Genomic DNA, 19,621 nt, shown 5'->3' with positions numbered 1-19,621 from the left:
TTGTTTGGGTCAGAAAATAGTTTAAAGTTCAAATAAAACTTTTCATTTGCCCTTAGTTTGTTCTACCTTTTTATTTCAAAGACTCTCATGTTCTATAGGGTTTAACAGAGGCTTTTGGCTATAAGCCTTATAAAACTGTGTGTCCTTAAAAGGTAGCATTTGTTTCAAAGTTGAACCAACAACTGTGATTAGTGACAGAGACAGTAGACTACAACAGAGAGGCCACCACACTCACAGACTAAAGAATCAGGTTCTTGTTATAATCAGTCATTTAATAGATACGTGACCTTGAACTGTGGCTATCTATAGAATAAAGAAGAAACTTCTTTTACCAGAGACACCAGACTATTGTTAGGATCAAAATGGAGTGATGTATATTCAGTCACTTTGCAGACATGAAATTTTCTTTCTTCTTTAACTGGAGGCAGAGAGTAAGAAAACATAATAGCAAATACTTTATTGTAAAGAAAGTAAGCACTGTTAATGTACTTGGTATTTTTGTGAGTACTTTGCTTCCATTACTTCCATTAACTGAATTAATCCTCATAGCCCTGTGAGCTTAGTACTATCAGGATGTTTATACTATTGATGGACAAACTGAGGAACTGAGATTAATATCTTACCCAAAGTCACACAGCAATTAAGTCACAGAACTGGGATTCAGGACCCAGGAAGCTTGCCTCTAGATTTTGTTCTCTTCATTACATGTACCACTTCTCAGATAGATGAACTTAATGGCAATTGTAGGATGCTATCCTTTTAAAGCTTTTAAAATCAGCATTTTCTCCCATTAAGTGGTAAATGTCTTTTCTCTGTTAAATAACTACCCTTACTTACCAAGTCAACTTTTTTCCCGGGGCTGGTTTAGTACATTTGCTTCAGTCTTGTCACTTCCAGCCATGTCCCTAATACAGGCTGCTGGATGCTCTTCTGCAGTGGTGAAGGAGGCCAGCTTCACGTTCAGGAGCTTTTACACTTCACCCGAAGCGAGGACCCCACGTTCAGGGTGATCAACAATAATGGGATTTGCCAGGACATTGAAGTAAAAGGAAAAGGCTCAGACCTCTTGATGGAATCACATATAAGGAGGCAGTTTCCCAGCCTCCAAGGAGAGAAAGAGTAATCCTAGAAAAAGGAGCCCCCCTCCCCAAAATTCACCTGTACATAGCATTTGCTGTAGAATTACCTGTGGACATTGAAAGAAATCTCAACATGGTGAAGTTTTCAGAGCCAGTTTCTGACAGAATTGAGACAATCTCAGTCATTTCTCTGACTGGATAGATGTGGGGATAAATCTCTCTACCTTTTTTTTTTTTTTTTTTTTTGAAATTTTCTGTTTAAAAAAATTTTTTTTTTACTTTTACAGACTGCATTTTGATTCATTGTACACAAATGGGGTACAACTTTTCATTTCTATGGTTATACACAATGTAGATTCACACCATTCATGTAATCGTACATATACGTAGGGTAACACTGTCTGTTTCATTCTACTTTTTAAAAATTAATACATTATAATAAAATAATAGTGGGATTCTTTTGACACGGATTCTTCATTTCAATGCAGTATTCCTCTTTCTCTCCCCTCCTCCTCTGTCTTTCTCAGATCAAGCACTAGGGAGAGTTTGCTCCAGGAGTTGCTAAAAAATTTCTCTTTTCAAACAGATGGCTGAAGAAGGCACTTTGACCCATGAGAAAAGTCCTCATCATCTTTGGGATGGAGCACCCCTCTTCAGGGACATTTTCCCCCCACACCTTCTGTCACATAAAATATATCCTATATTTCTTTTTACTTTTTTAGAATACATTAAGCACTTCCTAGTGGAGGTAGGTTGTCGGATGTTAATATCTCTCCTTGTGCTAACAGGTCTTTGACCAGCTATTCTCCTTTGTTCTCTTATTTATTCATTCAACAAATATTTGTTGAGTGTTCTCTGACCCAGGCCTTGGGGACATGGCAAAGAAGGCTGCTGTGCTCATGAGCTTATACTCTAACAGAGGTAACAGTCAGAAGGCAAGGAAGGCCATTAAGAGACAACAGGACAACCATAGAAATGAAAAGTCGTACCCTATTTGTGTACAAGGAATCAAAATGCAGTCTGTAAAAATAAAAATGATTTTAATAAATAAATAAATAAATAAAAGGCAACCGGAGTGAATGTGAAGGAATACCTCATGGTGTTAGGGAGAGCTTAGAAGGTCAGGGAATGTTGGAATGACCCGCCCTGTGAAAGGCAGGCGAGCGGATTTAATTCAAAGGAACTAGGAAGGCAAAATCCCTGAGCCAGGAATGATCTTAGCAAATATGAGCAAGAAAGCAAAACCCGTGTAGTTGCTGCATGTGATCAGAACAGGAGTGATAAGAGGTGAGATCAGAGAGAAGGCCCTGGCCAAACTCCCCGGGGAGTTCAGGTTTTCTACCAAGGGCAGGGGAAGCACTGCCAGCAGGATTCCAGCTTTTCCAAAACCCCATCACAGGTTGAGCATCCTTTGTGCTTCAGATTTCAGAGTTTTTTTTTTTTTAGGAATTTGGGAATTTCTGTTTAGGCTTAAGTGGTTGAACATTCTTAATCAAATGTCCAAAATTTGAAAAGTTCTGAAATACAGAATTTGTTGCACATCATGTCAGCACCCAAAATGTTTCAGATTTTGGAGCATTTTGGATTTTGGGATTTTTAATTAGTGTTGCTCAACCTGTACCCAGAAAGAAGTCTCAGCAGGTAGAATCAGAGTTCTCAGTAAGATAAGAGACTTTAAAAATCATCAAGTCTGAGAGAAAGAGTGAGTGAGAAAGTAGAAATAATAGAGCAAATGGGTAAAATGTTGAGGATTGATGAATGTGGATGAAGGATATACAGCTATTTGCGAGCAATGTTCTTAATTTTGCAACTATGATATAAATTTATTCTTAATAGAAAATTTAAAATTATTTATAAATAAACAATTTTCTAGAAGGTAAGCAAACAACAAATAGGCATTCCAAAGTCAGTCTTTGAAGTTGATTCTTACTATCCCAAACCTGGGATCCCTCAGCCTGTATTTCATCACTTGGTGACAGAGAGTGCCCAGTCTTATGACTCAGCCTACACATGAAGGTTAATGTTATTCAGCCGAAATCAGTGTCCCTTGAATTTCCACCCCTTGACCCTCATTCTTCCTTGGAACCATAGAGAACAATCCTCCTGGACAAGAGTGCTGCTAAGTGTGTAGAGACAGTCATCAGCCTTGGTTTTATCTTCTCCAGGTTAACATTTCCCTCCAGTTTTATGTACATCCTGGTCATTCTTGCTCTCTTGTGGATGATTATAGTTTTCCAGGGTCCCTCTTAAAGCTGAACACCCAGTACTGAATTCCAGGGGTCTTTCTGGATGTTCTGATCAGAACCTGAGTCCCATGGAACAGCTCTTAGGATTTATTACACACCTTTCCTGCCTGCCAGGTGGGCTCATCTGTTCTGCCTGCTTCCTGAGTATAGAGGAGCAGGAGGGTACAGTCAGCCCTGGGTGTGACCTTTGGAAGCCCCTGCATGAGGCATATAGCCAGGCCTCACCTCCTTCATCTGGCGCTTGGACAGCTCCAGTGTGGGGTGCTCAGGAACGGCAGTGGGCTCCTTCTACCTCCCTCCAGCTCACCAAGGCTAGACGTTCTTTCTAAGAGTGCCCTTCTTTAATCAGAGGCTTTGATTCCTAATGACACCTATATTTTCCCCTGACAAGAATAATGTTTTAAGCTACTCTCTATTAATTACACACTATGACTGGGCTTCAAATTTTTGTGAGGAAAGAGGTTTTGAAAGGGAGGAAGAGTGAGGGAATTGGAGATAATCACAGGCAGGTGAGAGGGAGGCAGGGCAGGAACAATGAGAAGCCGGAGAACAGGCTGTGCCTGGAGCTGCGCAGGTGCTGCTGAAGTGTCTGAGTTATTTCTTACGTGTTCAGTGTACCAGGCATTACGCCAGATCCTCGGTAAACAGCCTGCGTATCCTCAGCATAATTCTCTGAGGGAGGACCATTATGTTCATTTTATTGATGAAGAAATAGTCAAAAGTTCTGGAGCTAGCAATTAAACCTGAAACCAGCTCTGCTATCTCCCAGACCCCTATGAATTTGAGTCAACTGAGAAGTAATTTAGTCTATTAAAATCAGCATAATATAGTGACACAGCCACATCGATGTTTTTAGCAGGTCAGTTCACAATAGCTAAACTATGGAACCAACCTAGGTGTCCTTCAACAGATGAATGGATAAAGAAAATGTGGTACATATACACAATGGAATATTACTCATCCATAAAGAAGAATGAAATTATGGCATTTGCCAGTAAATGAACAGAACTGGAGACTATCATACTAAATAAAATAAGCCAACCCCCAAAAACCAAAAGCTGAATGTTCTCTCTGATATGTGGATGCTAACTCATAAGTGGAGAGGAGAGAAGTATAGAAGTTCATGGGATTAGACAAAAGGGAATAAAGAGAAGGGATGGAGGATGAGAACAGGATAGACAGTAGAATGAATCATTCATCACTTTTTTATGTTCATATATGAATACATGACCAGTGTAACTCCACATCATGTACAACCACAAAAATGGGAAGTTATACTCTATGTATATATGGTATGTCAAAATACATTCTACTGTCATCTATAACTAAAAACAGAAAAAACTAAAAAGAACAAATAAAAAATTTTATAAAGAAGTAATTTAGTTCAAGGAATCATGTGTAGAAAATAGTATAGGTTAGAATTAACTGCAAAGGAACTTCTGCGTGAAAAATTGGCATCTAAAGGAGGGAAGTTACTTGTGAAATATTGGCATGCATTCTCTGCTCAATACCTGCCACTCATGTAGGAAAACAGGACAGCACACAGCAACGAATGTTAACTCTGCTCTGTGTTTTATTCCAAATAAGGATAAAAATGCATCATGGCAACATATGGTATTCAAATCAAAACATATTCAATTTCATTGACTTGGAATTTTTGAAAATTAATTAGATATTCAAATACACATTTGTTTCAATTCATGATGCTTCAGATGTCTTGTGATTCTTTAAAAATATGTATCTGCTAAGCTCATTGTCTAATTTTTTATGAAAGAAGGCAAATAAATGTTAATGCAGAGAACATAGATGCACTGAGATTAGAAAAATCAGTTGTATAACAGTAATAAATGATCCTGTGACCTCTTGGAGAATAGATTCCAAAAGAATTTTATATTTAAATAATATAAAATGTTACTGGTATGACAACAAGTAAAAGAAACCATATCTTTTGATTTAGTATTTGGCAAAAGTCATTTAGAACGTATATTTAAAAACATTCAATTTTGCTGTATTTTTACACCCAGTGCATACAAATTTTGTGATAGACACTGAACCTATTTAGACAAACACTTATATGGTATTCTGAGGTCTTCACGGATTTCAGCCATCACCTAAAATAATAAATTGGCATGAAATTTATCCTGTAGACATTGCTGTGACAAAGTTGATGATGCTAAATATATAAAAACTCCTGTTTCCAATTTGTATTAAGGTTGGATGCTCAAAGCATGAAAGTGAAAGTATGGCAGTTTAAATGGAAAAGCCTGCTGATTAATCCACTTCACATGAAGTAATGTACACTGTACTCCAAAGAAGAGGGAAACACATTTTCTAAGATCTCAGTCAAGAAAATGAACTTTTCAACACGATGCTGCAAAGAACCTAACATTTATTACAAAGATCCCAGTTATTTTAACAACAGTGAAAATTTATAAGCAGTAAAACATCTTGATGAAAATGTTCATCATGTAAAACAGTTATTTTTATTTTTCTTTCATAGTATTATAATTACAAAGATGATATCACCCATTGTTTGAAAAACAGAAGGTAAAAAACTATTAACCTTGCCACCAAAACAAAATGACTGTATTTTTTCCAACCCATATTATTTCTTGTATAACTGTAATCATAATGTGTACCTTTTTTCTATCACTACACAATGCATATGGCCGTCATTTCGCATGGACCACAGAACTTACCTATAAAAGTAGAACTGCCCCTACAGTCCAGAGGAAGAGACCATCTTCATCTTTAGTCCATTCACACTTTATGTTTCTGAGAGACAAGATGTAAATCAGTGTAGGTAAAGATGGCACAGGGAGTGATAGAAACGTTTTAATATAGCTCTTGTGGTATCAAAATAAGGAGAGAGACTAGAAGTAACAGAGCTTAAATACATTCCATTTTTGCCCCTTCTCTTGAACATTTCTTCTCTTTACTTAACCATAAATACAATCACCACAGCAACCTGGTTTTCTAAAAGGTTAACAGCAGTGAAGTTAAGGAAAGAAAAGAAAAAAAAAAAAAAAAAAACTTAGAGGAAGGGACTCACAGTCTCCTCTTCCATGCCTCCGTTTAGTTTTACTGGACTCTAAGGAACACACCTCCCGTCCCCCAAACAGGCCATCGTGAAAACCTCCTCCTGGGACAGATGAGCACAGGGAAATCTGCATCAAGGAAAGATGAGAAACCAGAAGTGCAGAGAGCAGCATCACTGAGGGAAGGGGAGGCACAGTGACAGGAAAACCTGATACAGAAGCAAAGCGCCTTTTACCTGTGTGACCTCACAGTGACTTCCTTCTCAGGAGTCTGCACCCTGTCATAGGGAGAAATGGTTTCTCCTGTCCCATCTTCCCCATCCCATATGAAAGTAGGAGTGTATGTTGGGGGACATTCTAGTTTGGGAGCTTCAGAGCATCTCTGACAGCAACCCCCTTCTTGCTGAATGCATACCCTCCTTCTTTTGTCTCCTAATAATGGGTTCTATCTTCCTCTTTCAAATGGCCCTTCTTTGTCCCCATATCTTCCTTGCTCTGAGTCTTCCCTAAGAAAAAACAAGAAAAAGAAAGGCTCATAATATAAACTCAATTGTTTAAAACAGAATCCTAGAATCTTGTAGTTGAAGGATCTTCTGAAAGAGAATAGAGTCATTTATACAAGTCCAGACACTTCTGTGGCATTTGCTCGCCCCAGCCCTTGCATCTCACAGTGTGGCCAGGTCTAAAAACAGAGCTGTGGGCAACTTGTGCAGACTCTTAAATTCCACTCCAGACCCCTGAATCAGAATCTGCGTTTTAACAAGCCTGTTCCCTAGGTAATTCATTTATGCACATTCAAGTATGAGAAACGCTGATTTAGGCCACCAACAGACTAACCCATGGTCCTTGTTGAGGCACAGTGATCTCAAATATGCAAGTCTAACCATGTCTCCCCCTCCTCAGCTAGTGTTTTTCCAAGGTGGTTCTCAAGATATGCGATGGGAAATTTTCTTCTGTGGCCATGCCATGGAGGCCCAGAGTGATCTTCCCTTGAACCAGCTCCCTTGCCTTTAGCTTGCCAGTTCATTAAGGAACCTCTTTCATTTATTCAAATGTGCGGTGTCCCTTTACAGGGGACTGCTTCCTTTACTCCTTCTACCTCCAAAGTCACTTTGTCAGGGCCCTTTATCTGACTCCCTAGACCTGTACCATCCAATAGAAATGTGAGCCACATATATTAACTTAAAAACTTTCCAGTAGCCACATCATTATTTAGCAGGTTAATTTCATAAAATATTTTATTTAACCCAAACAGTCAAAAACTATTATCATTTTGACATATGACAGTTACATTTTAAATGTTTAATAGCCATAGGCTTCTAGTGGCCTCTATATTGGCGATGCAGCCTAGATTATGTCAGTCCCTCTGCCAACTCATTATATCATTTCTTAGCTCCTATACTTTTCTCACTCTTTAAGTATCTGCATTTTGAAATTTATCAATAACATGATACTATTTTAGTATCAGTTTTCTCTCAAGGACTAAGACCTTATTTGGGCAATTTTATTCATGATGGCATCTCCTGAGCATTGCTGCTGACTACCTGAGGTGTGGACAGACACATGAATGTGTGAAGAGGTAAAAGAGGAAGCCTTGTACTTTAGGGTTTTATCATAATCAAAGTATGGGACACCTGAAATTTTACTTCTCTTCCTTTGATTTAAATCAGAATCTGCATTTTAATAAGCCTGATCCCTAGGAAATTCTTTTATGCACATTCAAGTGTGAATGCATGCCATCTGGATTATCAATCTCTTTTCTCTGTGAGACCATTACCCTGGTCATACACCTCAACCTCCCATCTTCAAAAACTAACACCCCCTGTAAGATCTCTGGTGTTTCTCTGCTCTCTCCACCCCATCTAGAGACAAGCTACTTAAAAAGTTATGGAAACCCCACTTCTATTAGTCTTCTACTTCTCTTTGCCTTAGCATCTCCAGTGTGACTCACCTCTCCAGGGTCAGAGCCTTTGACACTCTGATAAACTCATCTTTCTTGGGCTCTTAGCAGTATTTGAGACTACTGGCTACTCCTTTCTGGAAACAGTCTCCTCTCTTGACTTTGTGAGACCAACTCTATCCCCTTTCCTCCTGACACATTTATATCTCCTGATTTTCCTTTACAACACCACTTCTTTCTTTGCTTGAGCTTTAAATACTAAAGTGAGACTAGATATTCCATAGGACCCCCCTCCACTCAGTCTCTCCCACCCATTCTCACAGAGTCAGGTACATCAACTTGCTGCTGCTCATCTCCACACTTTAGTTTCCTTTTTGATAAGCCACTCGGTCTCTACATTGGATGTCCCATGGAATTCTCATAAGGAATTCTTGAATCTCCCTCTACAATGAGTTCTTCCCTCAAGAAACAGAGCTCAGCTTACCAAAAAAATTCACTCCATTGCTGAATCTAGAATTCTCCCTCTCCCTTATCCTCCTTGTGAATCCGTTACTAGGTCCTGAGTCATCTGTGCTGTAGACTAAGTACTTGTGACCCCTCAAAATCTGAACATTGAAACCTAATCCACAAGGTGATATTATTCAGAGGTGGAGCCTTAGGGAGGTCATCAAGTTATGGGGGTAGAGTCTTTACCAGTGGGATTAGTGACCTTAGGAAAGAGACCATGGAAAGAACACATGTGCCTCCGTGAAACCCCCTCAGGGATACCCTATTTCAGCTAAACTGAAAACCAAACTCTTTTTTGTGGTCCATAAAGCCCCCAAAAGGATTGGCCCCTGGTAACCTCCCACACCTTCATCTTTACTCTGGCTCCCTCTGCTCTAGCAATAGACCCCCAGAACCTACCAGATTTTCTTCTACTTTAGGTATTTGTGAAGGTGCTTCCCTCTATCCACATCTTCACAAAAGTATCTTTTCTCTTATTTTCCCTCTTATCCTCACGTAACTGTCTTCTTGTCATCTCCAGGTCTTCGTTTAAATCTCACCTCCTTGATGAGGCTTCTCAGCTGCTCTCTATTCCAGTGCCCAGCTTGTTTCCTTCAAAGCACTTTGCATTTTGTAATTTTCCTTCATCTGCTTATGTGCCTTATTGCCTGGAAGGACTATGTGAATCCCTGTGCTTCTGCATCCCTCAAACCACGTGCAAAGAAGGCTGTCAGAAAATGTGTACTGAGTGAATCTCAGAAGAGTACGTTAGCATTCTTCCTACTGGTGGTGACTTAACTTCTGAACAAGCTTCATTGCATTCCTGCTTCTCTCTTGTTGTATTAAAAAGTGGTCATCCCATTTAATCAGTAGAAGGAATCAACAGTTGAAAGAACACACTCAGTGATACAATGAATTTAAATTTGAGCTAATACTACTGTAGTTAAAGTAGAGAAATTCTTCCCCTTAACTGTTTTTAATAAGTTATTATTAAAAGCCATCTTCCCAACTTTACTCCCAAACTGAGGGTCGATAGGAAATGGTTAGGAAAGTTTAGGCAGAGGGTGCAGCTGGGATTTAAGTTAAAGTAAGTTTGAAATGAGTATGACTGGGTTTTGTTCCTGGGTTCTGAGATTCCATGGCCTACATGTGACCCAAATAGAGAAATTGTAAAGTGAATGCTTAGGGAATAATTAATTTTGATAAAGTGGTCCTCCAGTGTTATGGAAAGTTGGAGTCAGGGAACCTCAGGCCTGGTTGAGGAATAAGAATGCTATGTAATTTTCCACATAATACTTAAAATTCCCTGAGTTCTCATTTATTTTCAAGTGAGAATGCACGAGAACTGCCCATCGATCTTCTGAGTCTCTGATTGAATCATACCCTTGCCTTAGATTCAGAAACATCAGAAAGCTTTACACAAATGTGTTGGCAATTTTAAAGTGTTAATTGGAAATTTTAGGAAAATTCCTACTGAGAGATATCATTTTGTGGAATTCTTAAATACACATTGCCTCATTCTTCCATTGCTTATAATAATGCCCGTGAAGTGTACGCTGACTGCACTGGAGCGCAGGCACAGCAGCTTTGCCATTCACTTATCCTGGAAGAGCCACCGTCTGCTCTTCCCCCAACTTTGCTTTGTGCATCTGCACCTGCCTGTTCTCCCAGAGCCTTGTAACTGAGAGGCAGGCGCTCGCCCAGGCGGATGCAGGGGCCTGCCAAGAGGAAGAGCAGGCTGCAGGCCAGACAAGTTCTTGTATTTCTCCTCCCCTTGAGACCCGAAAGTGCATCCCTCTCAAAATAAGACCAGGTTTCCCAGACTTGCCACTTTGTTTCTCATGGAAAATAGAAAACAAGGAACACTCTTGTATCCTAAAGACATATCCCCTTTTTCTTTGTCTTCTTGGTGTCTAAAGCTAATTTCTATTGTGGACACATGCTCCACACTTAGAAGTGAAGTAAACAGGCATTTTGGGAGCTATCAGTGTGGGGAGATGGAAGTAGAAAATAAGGATTTTCCAATTTCCCACTTGCCTGCTCCTCTGCCTCTTGTTTTCTCTTACCAAGGAGCACTAACCTGGTGCTCTTTGTCCTTAACAGTAGATCAGCACTGTAAAACACCGCCACCTTCAGTTAAAACTGGCAAGTGTGTGCCTGTGCAGCCAGAAAGCACACTGAGCCTGCTCACAAGCTCAATCTTGCTCCAGGCTTCCCTGCGTGATGAACCTTTTCACTGTCCTTAGATGTGTGTCTCTCGACATTTCCACCCAGAGAGGGAGAGAAAGAAAGAAAAGAAACCCGGTAAATGGACCTGGAATGAACACAAAACTTAAAACATTCGTGAAGTTTTGCTAATGTCAAAGTGAAGGTCAGCATACTTTTTAGATGACACATAACTGCAAGCTTGGACTTTCTTTAGACCCACCAATCGCTAGTTATGGAAACTGTACTTTTGAAGCCCAAAGGTTTAAAGTTGTCAAAATATTGAGTCTGACTTCATGATAGAATATCTTTTCTATCCAGGATAATAGGGTTCAAGTATTTCAGTGAGTTTTTACAGATTGAAGAAATGGACACAGGCCACAAAGTTACCTGAGCAGGTAGGTCTTCACAATTCTGGGCAGAACTGGGAATAATAAATCATGAATTTGACATATTTAAAAACAGCTGCTTGATATCAGTTGCCACTTAAAGACAGGAAATTTAGAACCCAAGTCAGTGAATCCTTTTCCACAGTATTTGAACATTCAAATGTGAATAGATCATTGACTATATTTTTATAATATAAATAATAATAATAAAGTTAAACAACAAGTGTATTTCACCTCCAACCTCAGGATACTTTCAGTAAAGGGTCTGTGGCTTCATTTAAAGGTATAAGCAAGTAACCCCATGGAAACATTATAGAAACATGTATTCTTCTCACATTCACTCTCCCTAACATGATACCCAGATATAACCCTGCAAATTCAGAATTAACTCAACCTTTTCTTGGACCAGGTTACAGTGGAATCTCTAAGGGCCATAGAACAGAAAAATAGCTTGCGAGTAGTGCTCACTTTCTTCCCCAGACCTTTCTTCCTATTGACATGAGGTGCTAGAAGCCATCATTTCTTACAGAACCTGGGGTGTTTGCAATCAAGTGGGTCCACTGTAGATTTCAGCTTACATAGAACAAAGGAAACCCATGACTCTCACTATGACACCCCTGGTATTTTGTAGTGTTCCTCCCTTTGGTGTAAAAATGAAAGGAAACTGAATGCTGAAGGAGAGGGTAAGTTCTTGAGGCAGCCTAGGTTTCATAAGTTGTAGACATGTAGTGTATTGTTATGTCCAGTTTAAAGCCACTTAAAGCTAACGCTGACCACTTGCTTGCTTATGGAAAATAGAATTCATTTAACAAAAAAACAGTAGGGGAACACTATTTTACCCTAAAACATAACCTTGTTCTTCCTCTCCCTGATGTGTCAAGTTTATTTTCCAATATGGTCACATAACTCCATATTTGTCAGTAAAATAAATAGGCATTTTAGGAGCCAGTGTTGATGTTTAATCTTAAAAGTTGGATCTACCATTGAAGCAGCAAAACTGTACATTATCTTCTTAAGAAAATACTAATTTATCAGGCCCAACAACCAAAGAGTTGTTCTGTGTCAGCAATCAGCTTAGCCTCATAATTATGAATTTGTGAAGATCTGGTAAAATACATGAATCCAAAAGAATTATAGTGTTTCATAGTGAGTCATTCAGAATAAAGAGCCCTGTTATTTGTAGACATTCCATACAGACATAGAAATTTAGGGGTAGATCATAGCAATCACACACAGATGAGGAAACTGAGACTAAGAACTTAGTATAGGAGATAGATGAAAGTACTTCATTTTGCAGCACATCTTGTAAATGTCTGAATATCTTCGATAGCACAGTAACACTACCTTTAAACTATTCAGCACAGTGTTCCCACAATGTGGCAAGACTGACATTGTGATAGAACTCTTATTTATTTACTATATTTTGCATCTTTGATCTGGCATATCGCTTTCTTTCTCCCTCCCTTTTCTTCCTGCTCTCCCTCCTATCTTCATTCATTCATTCATTGAAAGAACTAGCCACTGAGCACCAAGATCTTCAAGGTACTATGCTAGACAAAGGGCTAATTATAAACACAAGAAGGTTCTTGAGAAATCTTTGCCCTTGAGGAACTCTCAGGAGAGGAAGTGAGACTGATGCATGAGTAAACAGGTGCATCACTGTCAGCTGTAAGTATGTACAGGTATTATCAGCACTGAGAAGTAAGGAGCAGCTATTCCCTGCGAGAGTCAGCAGAAGTGCATCCGTGAGGTAACACCTGATGGAATCTTGTGTGCTGATACCGAGTCTCAGACAGAGAAGACTGCAAGGGAGAACAAACCCAAGGACTGGGTCAGCGAAGGAGAAACATAGTATATCCAGAACAGGTGAAGTTAGCAAGGGAGAAGCAGGGAAAACTAATATTTTATGAATTATGAATGCTGAGATCAGAAGGTAAATTAGAAAATGAATAAAAGAATGCTACATATTATGCTGAAGAATTTAAATATTAAACCGAAAGCCAGGATTTCCCAAACTACTCAATTCCACAATGTGTTATATCCAAGGTCTATCTCTGCTATTTTTGCTTTACCTGTAAACCACTTAAGCTGTTATTTGCTCTTCTAAAGCAATGCTTTTTGTATTTTTTACTTTTTAAAAAATTTGTTCTGTTTAGATATACATGACAGTAGAGTGTATTTTGACATACTATGTACACATGGAGTATAACTTTTATTCTAATTAGGATCTCATTCTTGTGTAAAACTCAGCTTTTAAAAGAAACTTTGCCACTGCTGTGAACAGATGTTTACAAGTAAACCAGTGTTACTTGCAGTCAATTCAAGATCATCATTAAAATCAAATGATGAACATAAAACATTCTTATTAATTGCTTATGAAAGGTTCTGAGCCTGAGGCATGCAAAATCATTTTTCTGAGTGGAGATTTTAAGTTTTGGAGAGTAATTAAATTCCTTCTAGAATTGGGAAGAAGAAAGAGGATTAGAAGGTGAACAGTGCTCTTACTCTGTAAGCCAGGGTTATTTTGCATGGTTGCTGTGTGCCATCTTAGACACAGAAGGGAAATTCATCCCACATATGGGAGAGTACTGTTTTAAGAAGAACAGGCCACCTGAACTGTTTTTTGTTGCTCTTTTGCTGATTTTTAGTGACAAAATCAAACTTATTTGAACCAGGAATAACTCAGGTTGGAAAGGGAGACAAATGGAAGCAGAGAAAATATTATGGAGATTGTGGTTGAGGGTCCCATTCTGGCCCAATCCGTGCAGTGAGGATGAAGAAGAGGGCCCAAATTTAAGAGAAATTTATAATAAAGCCAAAAGATAGTGCCTGGGGGATGTGGGGCAGGGGTCATGGAAACAGAAACATCAACAATGCCTTGGAGATGGATTGCTTGAGAGACGAATATGTTTGGGAAGAGGAAGGTGTGTGAGTGTGTGTGTGTGTGTGTGTGTGTGTGTGTGTGTGTGTGTGTGTGGTGTGTAGAAGGCAGGCAAGGGTGCAGATCGATAAGACCCCTAGGTTGGAACATGCTTCCTGTTGCAAATCCTTGCATAGCTCAAGCCTACATTAATGCTGGCTTAAAAAAAAAAAAAGAATGTGAGTGGTTAACAGGCAACTCTAAATGCTGATGCTAAGAGGCATTCCAAATGTCAGCTCAAGTAGGAAATATATTGTGGGCTATAAATCAGCATTAAACGCACACATTCATTTACCTACTGACCATTTTTTAAAATTTGTGATATAATCAGGTAGACAGGTTTAAGGCATATTAAGCATGTTTACTTTTGTAACATGTTAAAAAAAAATGAACCCATTCAACCAAAAAGTCATTAAAAAACCTACTTAGGTAAAGCAGTTTTCTGGGTGCTTTGAGGGATAGAGAGATAAATTAGACACAGATCCTCTTTTCATGGAGCTTGTAAAGATCTAAGATAGATAAAGTGTTCAGGGATTTATATTTTGTTAGCATGTAAAGAATTTCTTCCTGATATCCAGAAAGTAAATTTAGCCTCAGAAATTTTCCCAGTGACCATAGTTATTCTGAACTGTGTTTCCATAGATGATAAGAAATATACAGCACTGGAGTGAAACGATGAAGTGAAATTTTTGGTAGACTTAAAGAACTGGAAGTGAAAATCTTACCAGTCATTAACAACCCTCTTTCTTTTGTTGTATTTAAATTAGCTATTTGTCTAGCTTAGGAGAAATAAACTAATTGAATTTTGTCTTTTGCATATAGCGTAACATTGCCTTTTTTCTCATCCAAGTATATGACATAGCAATAAATTAGAGCATTCTCATGAAAACCCATGAAATAATCCATTTTTTATGACTGGGGCTTTTCCTTGGCAGTCAAGATACAGACTAGAAAGCACAGATTTCATCCTTAGCCTAAAAAAGTGTCATAGGTTTGAATAAGGGAAAGGACAACAAACCTAAATGTTGATGCTCCTTCTTCAGTTTCTAGACCTTTCTGTGGAAAGAAGTGTTTTCATAAGACTCAGACAGAATTCATTTCCATAGAGCGTTCTTAATGGCTCCTGTCAGAACAAAACAGCTGGGAAACATATGGTATCCATTTCCCTGTATCACTTGGAAAAAATTTCACATGTAAATAAAGCCAACATAAAAGAGTAGCCCCTTGAACCCATGACCTGATATAATATATAAATATATCAGTACAATGCACTCGTTGTATTGACCCACTAAGTCATATAACTTTAAATTTTTTAATATAGTCTGAGATGCACATTTTTAGAAGTTCCAGGGAAATTAAGGCACATATTATCAAACACTATACCATAATAAGTATGTATCTCAGAAATGTCTATGGATATTTATTTTTCCAAATAAAACCTTTTTAGAAAGTTAATGAATAAAAATCAAAGGCATATTTACACCTTATAAACTCTATGTCCACTATCTGTCTGCTGTTTTATATAAGTAAGTAGCCATGTGTTCTTAAGGAAAAGAGAAAGGCTTGGCAGAAATTTCTGGCAGACATTAATTTTTCATAACTTCACATTTTTAGAGAGATGGATATATAAATGATAGAAAACTTTTAAATTTATAAGGGACCAACTGGAATTAGTCTTTGCCTTTGCATATTTACGTTTCATAAATAACGTTAGAAAATCTAGCTCTATTGGTGATTATCACTCCTCTGAGTTTATTAACAGGACTTTTGTCCCCTGTGAAAGTAAACTGTAAATCCCTCAGAAGGATGCACTTTTGTGCATTTTAAAAGATTTAATGTGTTGTGCAAAGTGAGATTCAAATTCACATACTTGCATTTGTTAACTGTCTGCTCTGGGGCAAGCACTGTGTACAACTAAGAACTAGAGCCAAGAAGAGAGAAGAGAAGCAGCAGTCTGAGGCCATCTTGATACCTTCCTTCCCTTTTGCAAATTCTGTTATATGTTACTTATTGGAGAGAAACCAGCCCTTTCTCCACAGCTGGTAGTATTCGCTTCTTAGGTTCTACAACACTAGAGCCAAAAAGGCCCCAAGGGTGGACCACATAGTTCAGACCCTGTGAAATTGCATGCCACATTGTGGTTCATTTGGGGAACAGAACTCACAATTATATAGCCTTCAGACTCAGAACACTCACTCTCATCCCCTTGCTTGGTTCCAGAACTTCTCTGAATCCTTTTGGAAAACATCCTAGCAGAAAGAAGAATGATTAGTAGCCTAAATTTAGGGACCTTCAATAATAAGCACTTTCATCCCAAGAATCAGCACTAGCCAGGGGTCATTGCATTTGTTATAGAGCCGAGCACACACACCTGTCTCAGCTTCTTTCATTATTTGGTTGTACCTTAGCAAAGGACACACATGTATATTTGCTTTAGGGTTAAACCCTTCCCACCTGCAGTCATTGCAGAGAAAAGAGATACATGGGAGGTCTCTAGTTGGGCATTTCCTGAAATCTCACCTCTTTAATGGAGAATGCTGTAAACAGGAGAGTAGAAACCTGTAAACAAGTGGCCTGTAAGCTCCCAAGGGTGCTGTGTCTGTCATCTAGCAGAGGTGAAACAGCACCATCATGGCTCAGGACACTTGCTGCTTCATCTGCCTACCCTAGAGAAGAATGCTGGTGATCTTGCATTGAGGCTAGCTAGGGAAGGTAATGGTTCTCAGCTTTCATTTCCAAACATGTCTGACTATTTCACTTTCTACTCCATCTAAACCAGACATTTAGTCAAATGTCAACCAAGAGACAATCTTTATCTAAACTTTGCATAGAAAAAGTAATCTGCCTACCCTATCCTCCCTTTACAACTTTTTTTCCTTCTGTTCATATCCAACTTTCCCAAAAATGGAAGGCAGTGTCAAATCTTGAGGAGCATGCTCTGTTGTGAGGTGTTAGTGCATTACATTGCTGTGTCCAATGCCGGAAAGCACCGTGAGATGCCCCTCCATGATAGTGGACTTAGGATGCCTAGCTTAGGGTAGGGTTAACTTAACCATGGTTTGTATCCCATGGTCCATTCAGCTCCTGACCACTTCTTTCCTTTCTGTTCTTTCCTTAACCACCTAATGGAAAACTAATGAATCACCACCAGTAGATCACATTGGAGTTTACATAATGTTAAGTAATTTGCCCTTTTCTTATATGGGACTTCTTAAATGTTAGAGATGTGTGTGTTTGTGCAAATGTCCCTTTTTCTCCCTAACTTCATTTGAAAGTTCATTTAACACAGAGAAGATTAACATCTTCTAATTCTGTTGGTCAACATGGGAGCAAATATTGAAATCCTGCCAGGGTATAGATCTATGCATTGAAAACTTAAATATCTATCTGAGTTCATTTTCTTTAGCTGTCTGGTTTTACATTATTACTATTTCCATTAATTTTGAGTCAGCTTGTCATAACTTTCTTTGATCTTTCAGTGTTTTCCAATGGTAAATATGAATTGTTCCTTTTAAGGACATATGTCCTCTTGAAGTCATCCCCTTACACAAGGGCTTAATTTGAGCATAACTTGAGTGGACCATGTCTGTTTGCATGGTCAAGATATGTTCAGCATTCTAATGTAATAGTCTTTTTTAATTTTTTTTTAAAACAGTTTCTAGCTCTAGCTGGAATTGTGGAGTCTCAACTCTTATTACAAATGCACAAAAGCCCACAGGAATTGCTGAGGTTTACAGTAAGTTCCGCCCAGTGAAGCGAGTTTCCCCACTCAAACATCAGCCAGAGACTCTAGAGAACAATGAGAGTGATGACCAAAAGGACCATAAAGTGGAGTACCAGAAAGGGGGTGAGTCTGACCAGGGCCCCCAGCCTGAGGAGCTCGGTCCTGAAGATGGCGTGGGGGGCTTGCCCAGTAAGAGCTCTGAGCCCAGTACTGCACTGGGCGAACTGGAACATTATGACCTTGACATGGATGAGATTCTGGATGTGCCTTACATTAAATCCAGTCAACAGCTTGCCTCTTTTACCAAGGTGACTTCAGATAAAAGAATTTTGGGTTTATGCACAACCATCAATGGCCTTTCTGGCAAAGCCTCCTCTATAGGAAGCACTGAGAACTCACCATCCAGTATGACCCCATTTTGTATTCTTTCTCCTGTGAAAAGCCCTCACTTGAGAAAAGCATCAACTGTCCTCCGTGACCAGCACAAGCTCTCCACCGAGGAATCTGGGAGCTCACCTCCTCTGGTTACATGTGGCTCTGCATATGAGCCAGAAAACCAGAGTAAAGACTTCTTAAACAAGGCCTTTAGTGACCCGCAGAGTCGAAAGATGGAGAAGACAATGCCCGACTGCCAGCTCCGGGCCTTCCACCTGCCATCTGCAGCAACAGAATCCAAACTGGAAGAGCCAGTCAAGGGCATGAACTGGACCAGCTCCCAAGGCCCAGAAGAAAGGAGTGAGTATCTGAAAAAAGTAAAAAGCATCTTGAACATCGTTAAAGAAGGACAAATATCTCTCCTGGTAAGTAAAACCTAGCTTGGTATACATGTTAGTAATCTAGAGACTCCATTGTTATCAGCCCCATTCATAACAATGATGGTGTGTGCATTTTACATCTTGTTTAATCTTTTCTTGGAGCTTTGGTTGGGGACGGGGACCTTTTGAGTTTTAAAATAAAAAGCTAGGAGGTTAACTCAGGGAAAACAAATGGCTATAGAAGGAGTGTTGTTTCACTTTAACTTTGCATAAATTCAACTGGAATAAAGAAATTTAACCTGAAATAAAAACAAAACAAAGAGAGCCCAGCGCTTCTTCTCACTTGAATCTTAAAGTCTTTCTTTTTGCTTTTCAAATGGTCCCCAATGCTCCTGCACAGTTATTTGTGGGGATGTCAGTTCCTTGCTGATGGCAGGTCTGCCAAATATGTGAACAGAGACTTGTCTGTTTTATCCTGATCATTATTCAGGAAAGCTGGGCCAGGATGTTTGAAAAGTATTTACAGATAGAAGCTTACCCTAGAGCTTGATTGCCCTCTGACCCACATGTAGTTTTTACTTAGTTCCAGCTCTGTATGTCTGGGAAGCTTGAAGGAATGTTTCCAAAGACTCTAGACACAGGACGGGGTGATGTAAGAAAAGTCTGTTCTGCTTCGGCTCAGAGCTCAACTCTAATAGCACTCCATCTGCCTGTATTGTTCTTTTCTGGCTTCCAGGCGTGGATCAAACAGTAGCAAGCCTGGGCTCCTACTACCATGGTAATTAAAGTCCCATTCAAGAAAATCATTGCATCTTGGCAATGAATTCTACTTAGTGTGAAGCCATACATAGATAAAATACAATGTGCTTGGTCTATTAT

At 39.1% G+C, this 19,621-nt stretch overlaps 1 protein-coding gene across 4 annotated transcripts in view; it reads left to right on the top strand.

The window, feature by feature from the left end:
- The window catches only part of Sncaip (synuclein alpha interacting protein), a 149,034-nt gene that overhangs the window by 89,620 nt on the left and 39,793 nt on the right, over positions 1 to 19,621 (top strand). For all 4 annotated transcript variants that reach the window (XM_047556334.1, XM_047556335.1, XM_047556337.1 and 1 more), the window contains exon 4: positions 17,919 to 18,787. In XM_047556334.1, the coding sequence (XP_047412290.1) occupies positions 17,919 to 18,787 (869 nt within the window). The remainder of the gene's footprint in view (positions 1 to 17,918; positions 18,788 to 19,621) is intronic.

Source organism: Sciurus carolinensis, chromosome 6 (genome assembly GCF_902686445.1).
Source record: "Sciurus carolinensis chromosome 6, mSciCar1.2, whole genome shotgun sequence".
NCBI lineage: Eukaryota > Metazoa > Chordata > Mammalia > Rodentia > Sciuridae > Sciurus > Sciurus carolinensis.
The sequence above is the reverse complement of the archived record's forward strand: the minus strand, read 5'-3'. Positions and strand labels throughout refer to the sequence as shown.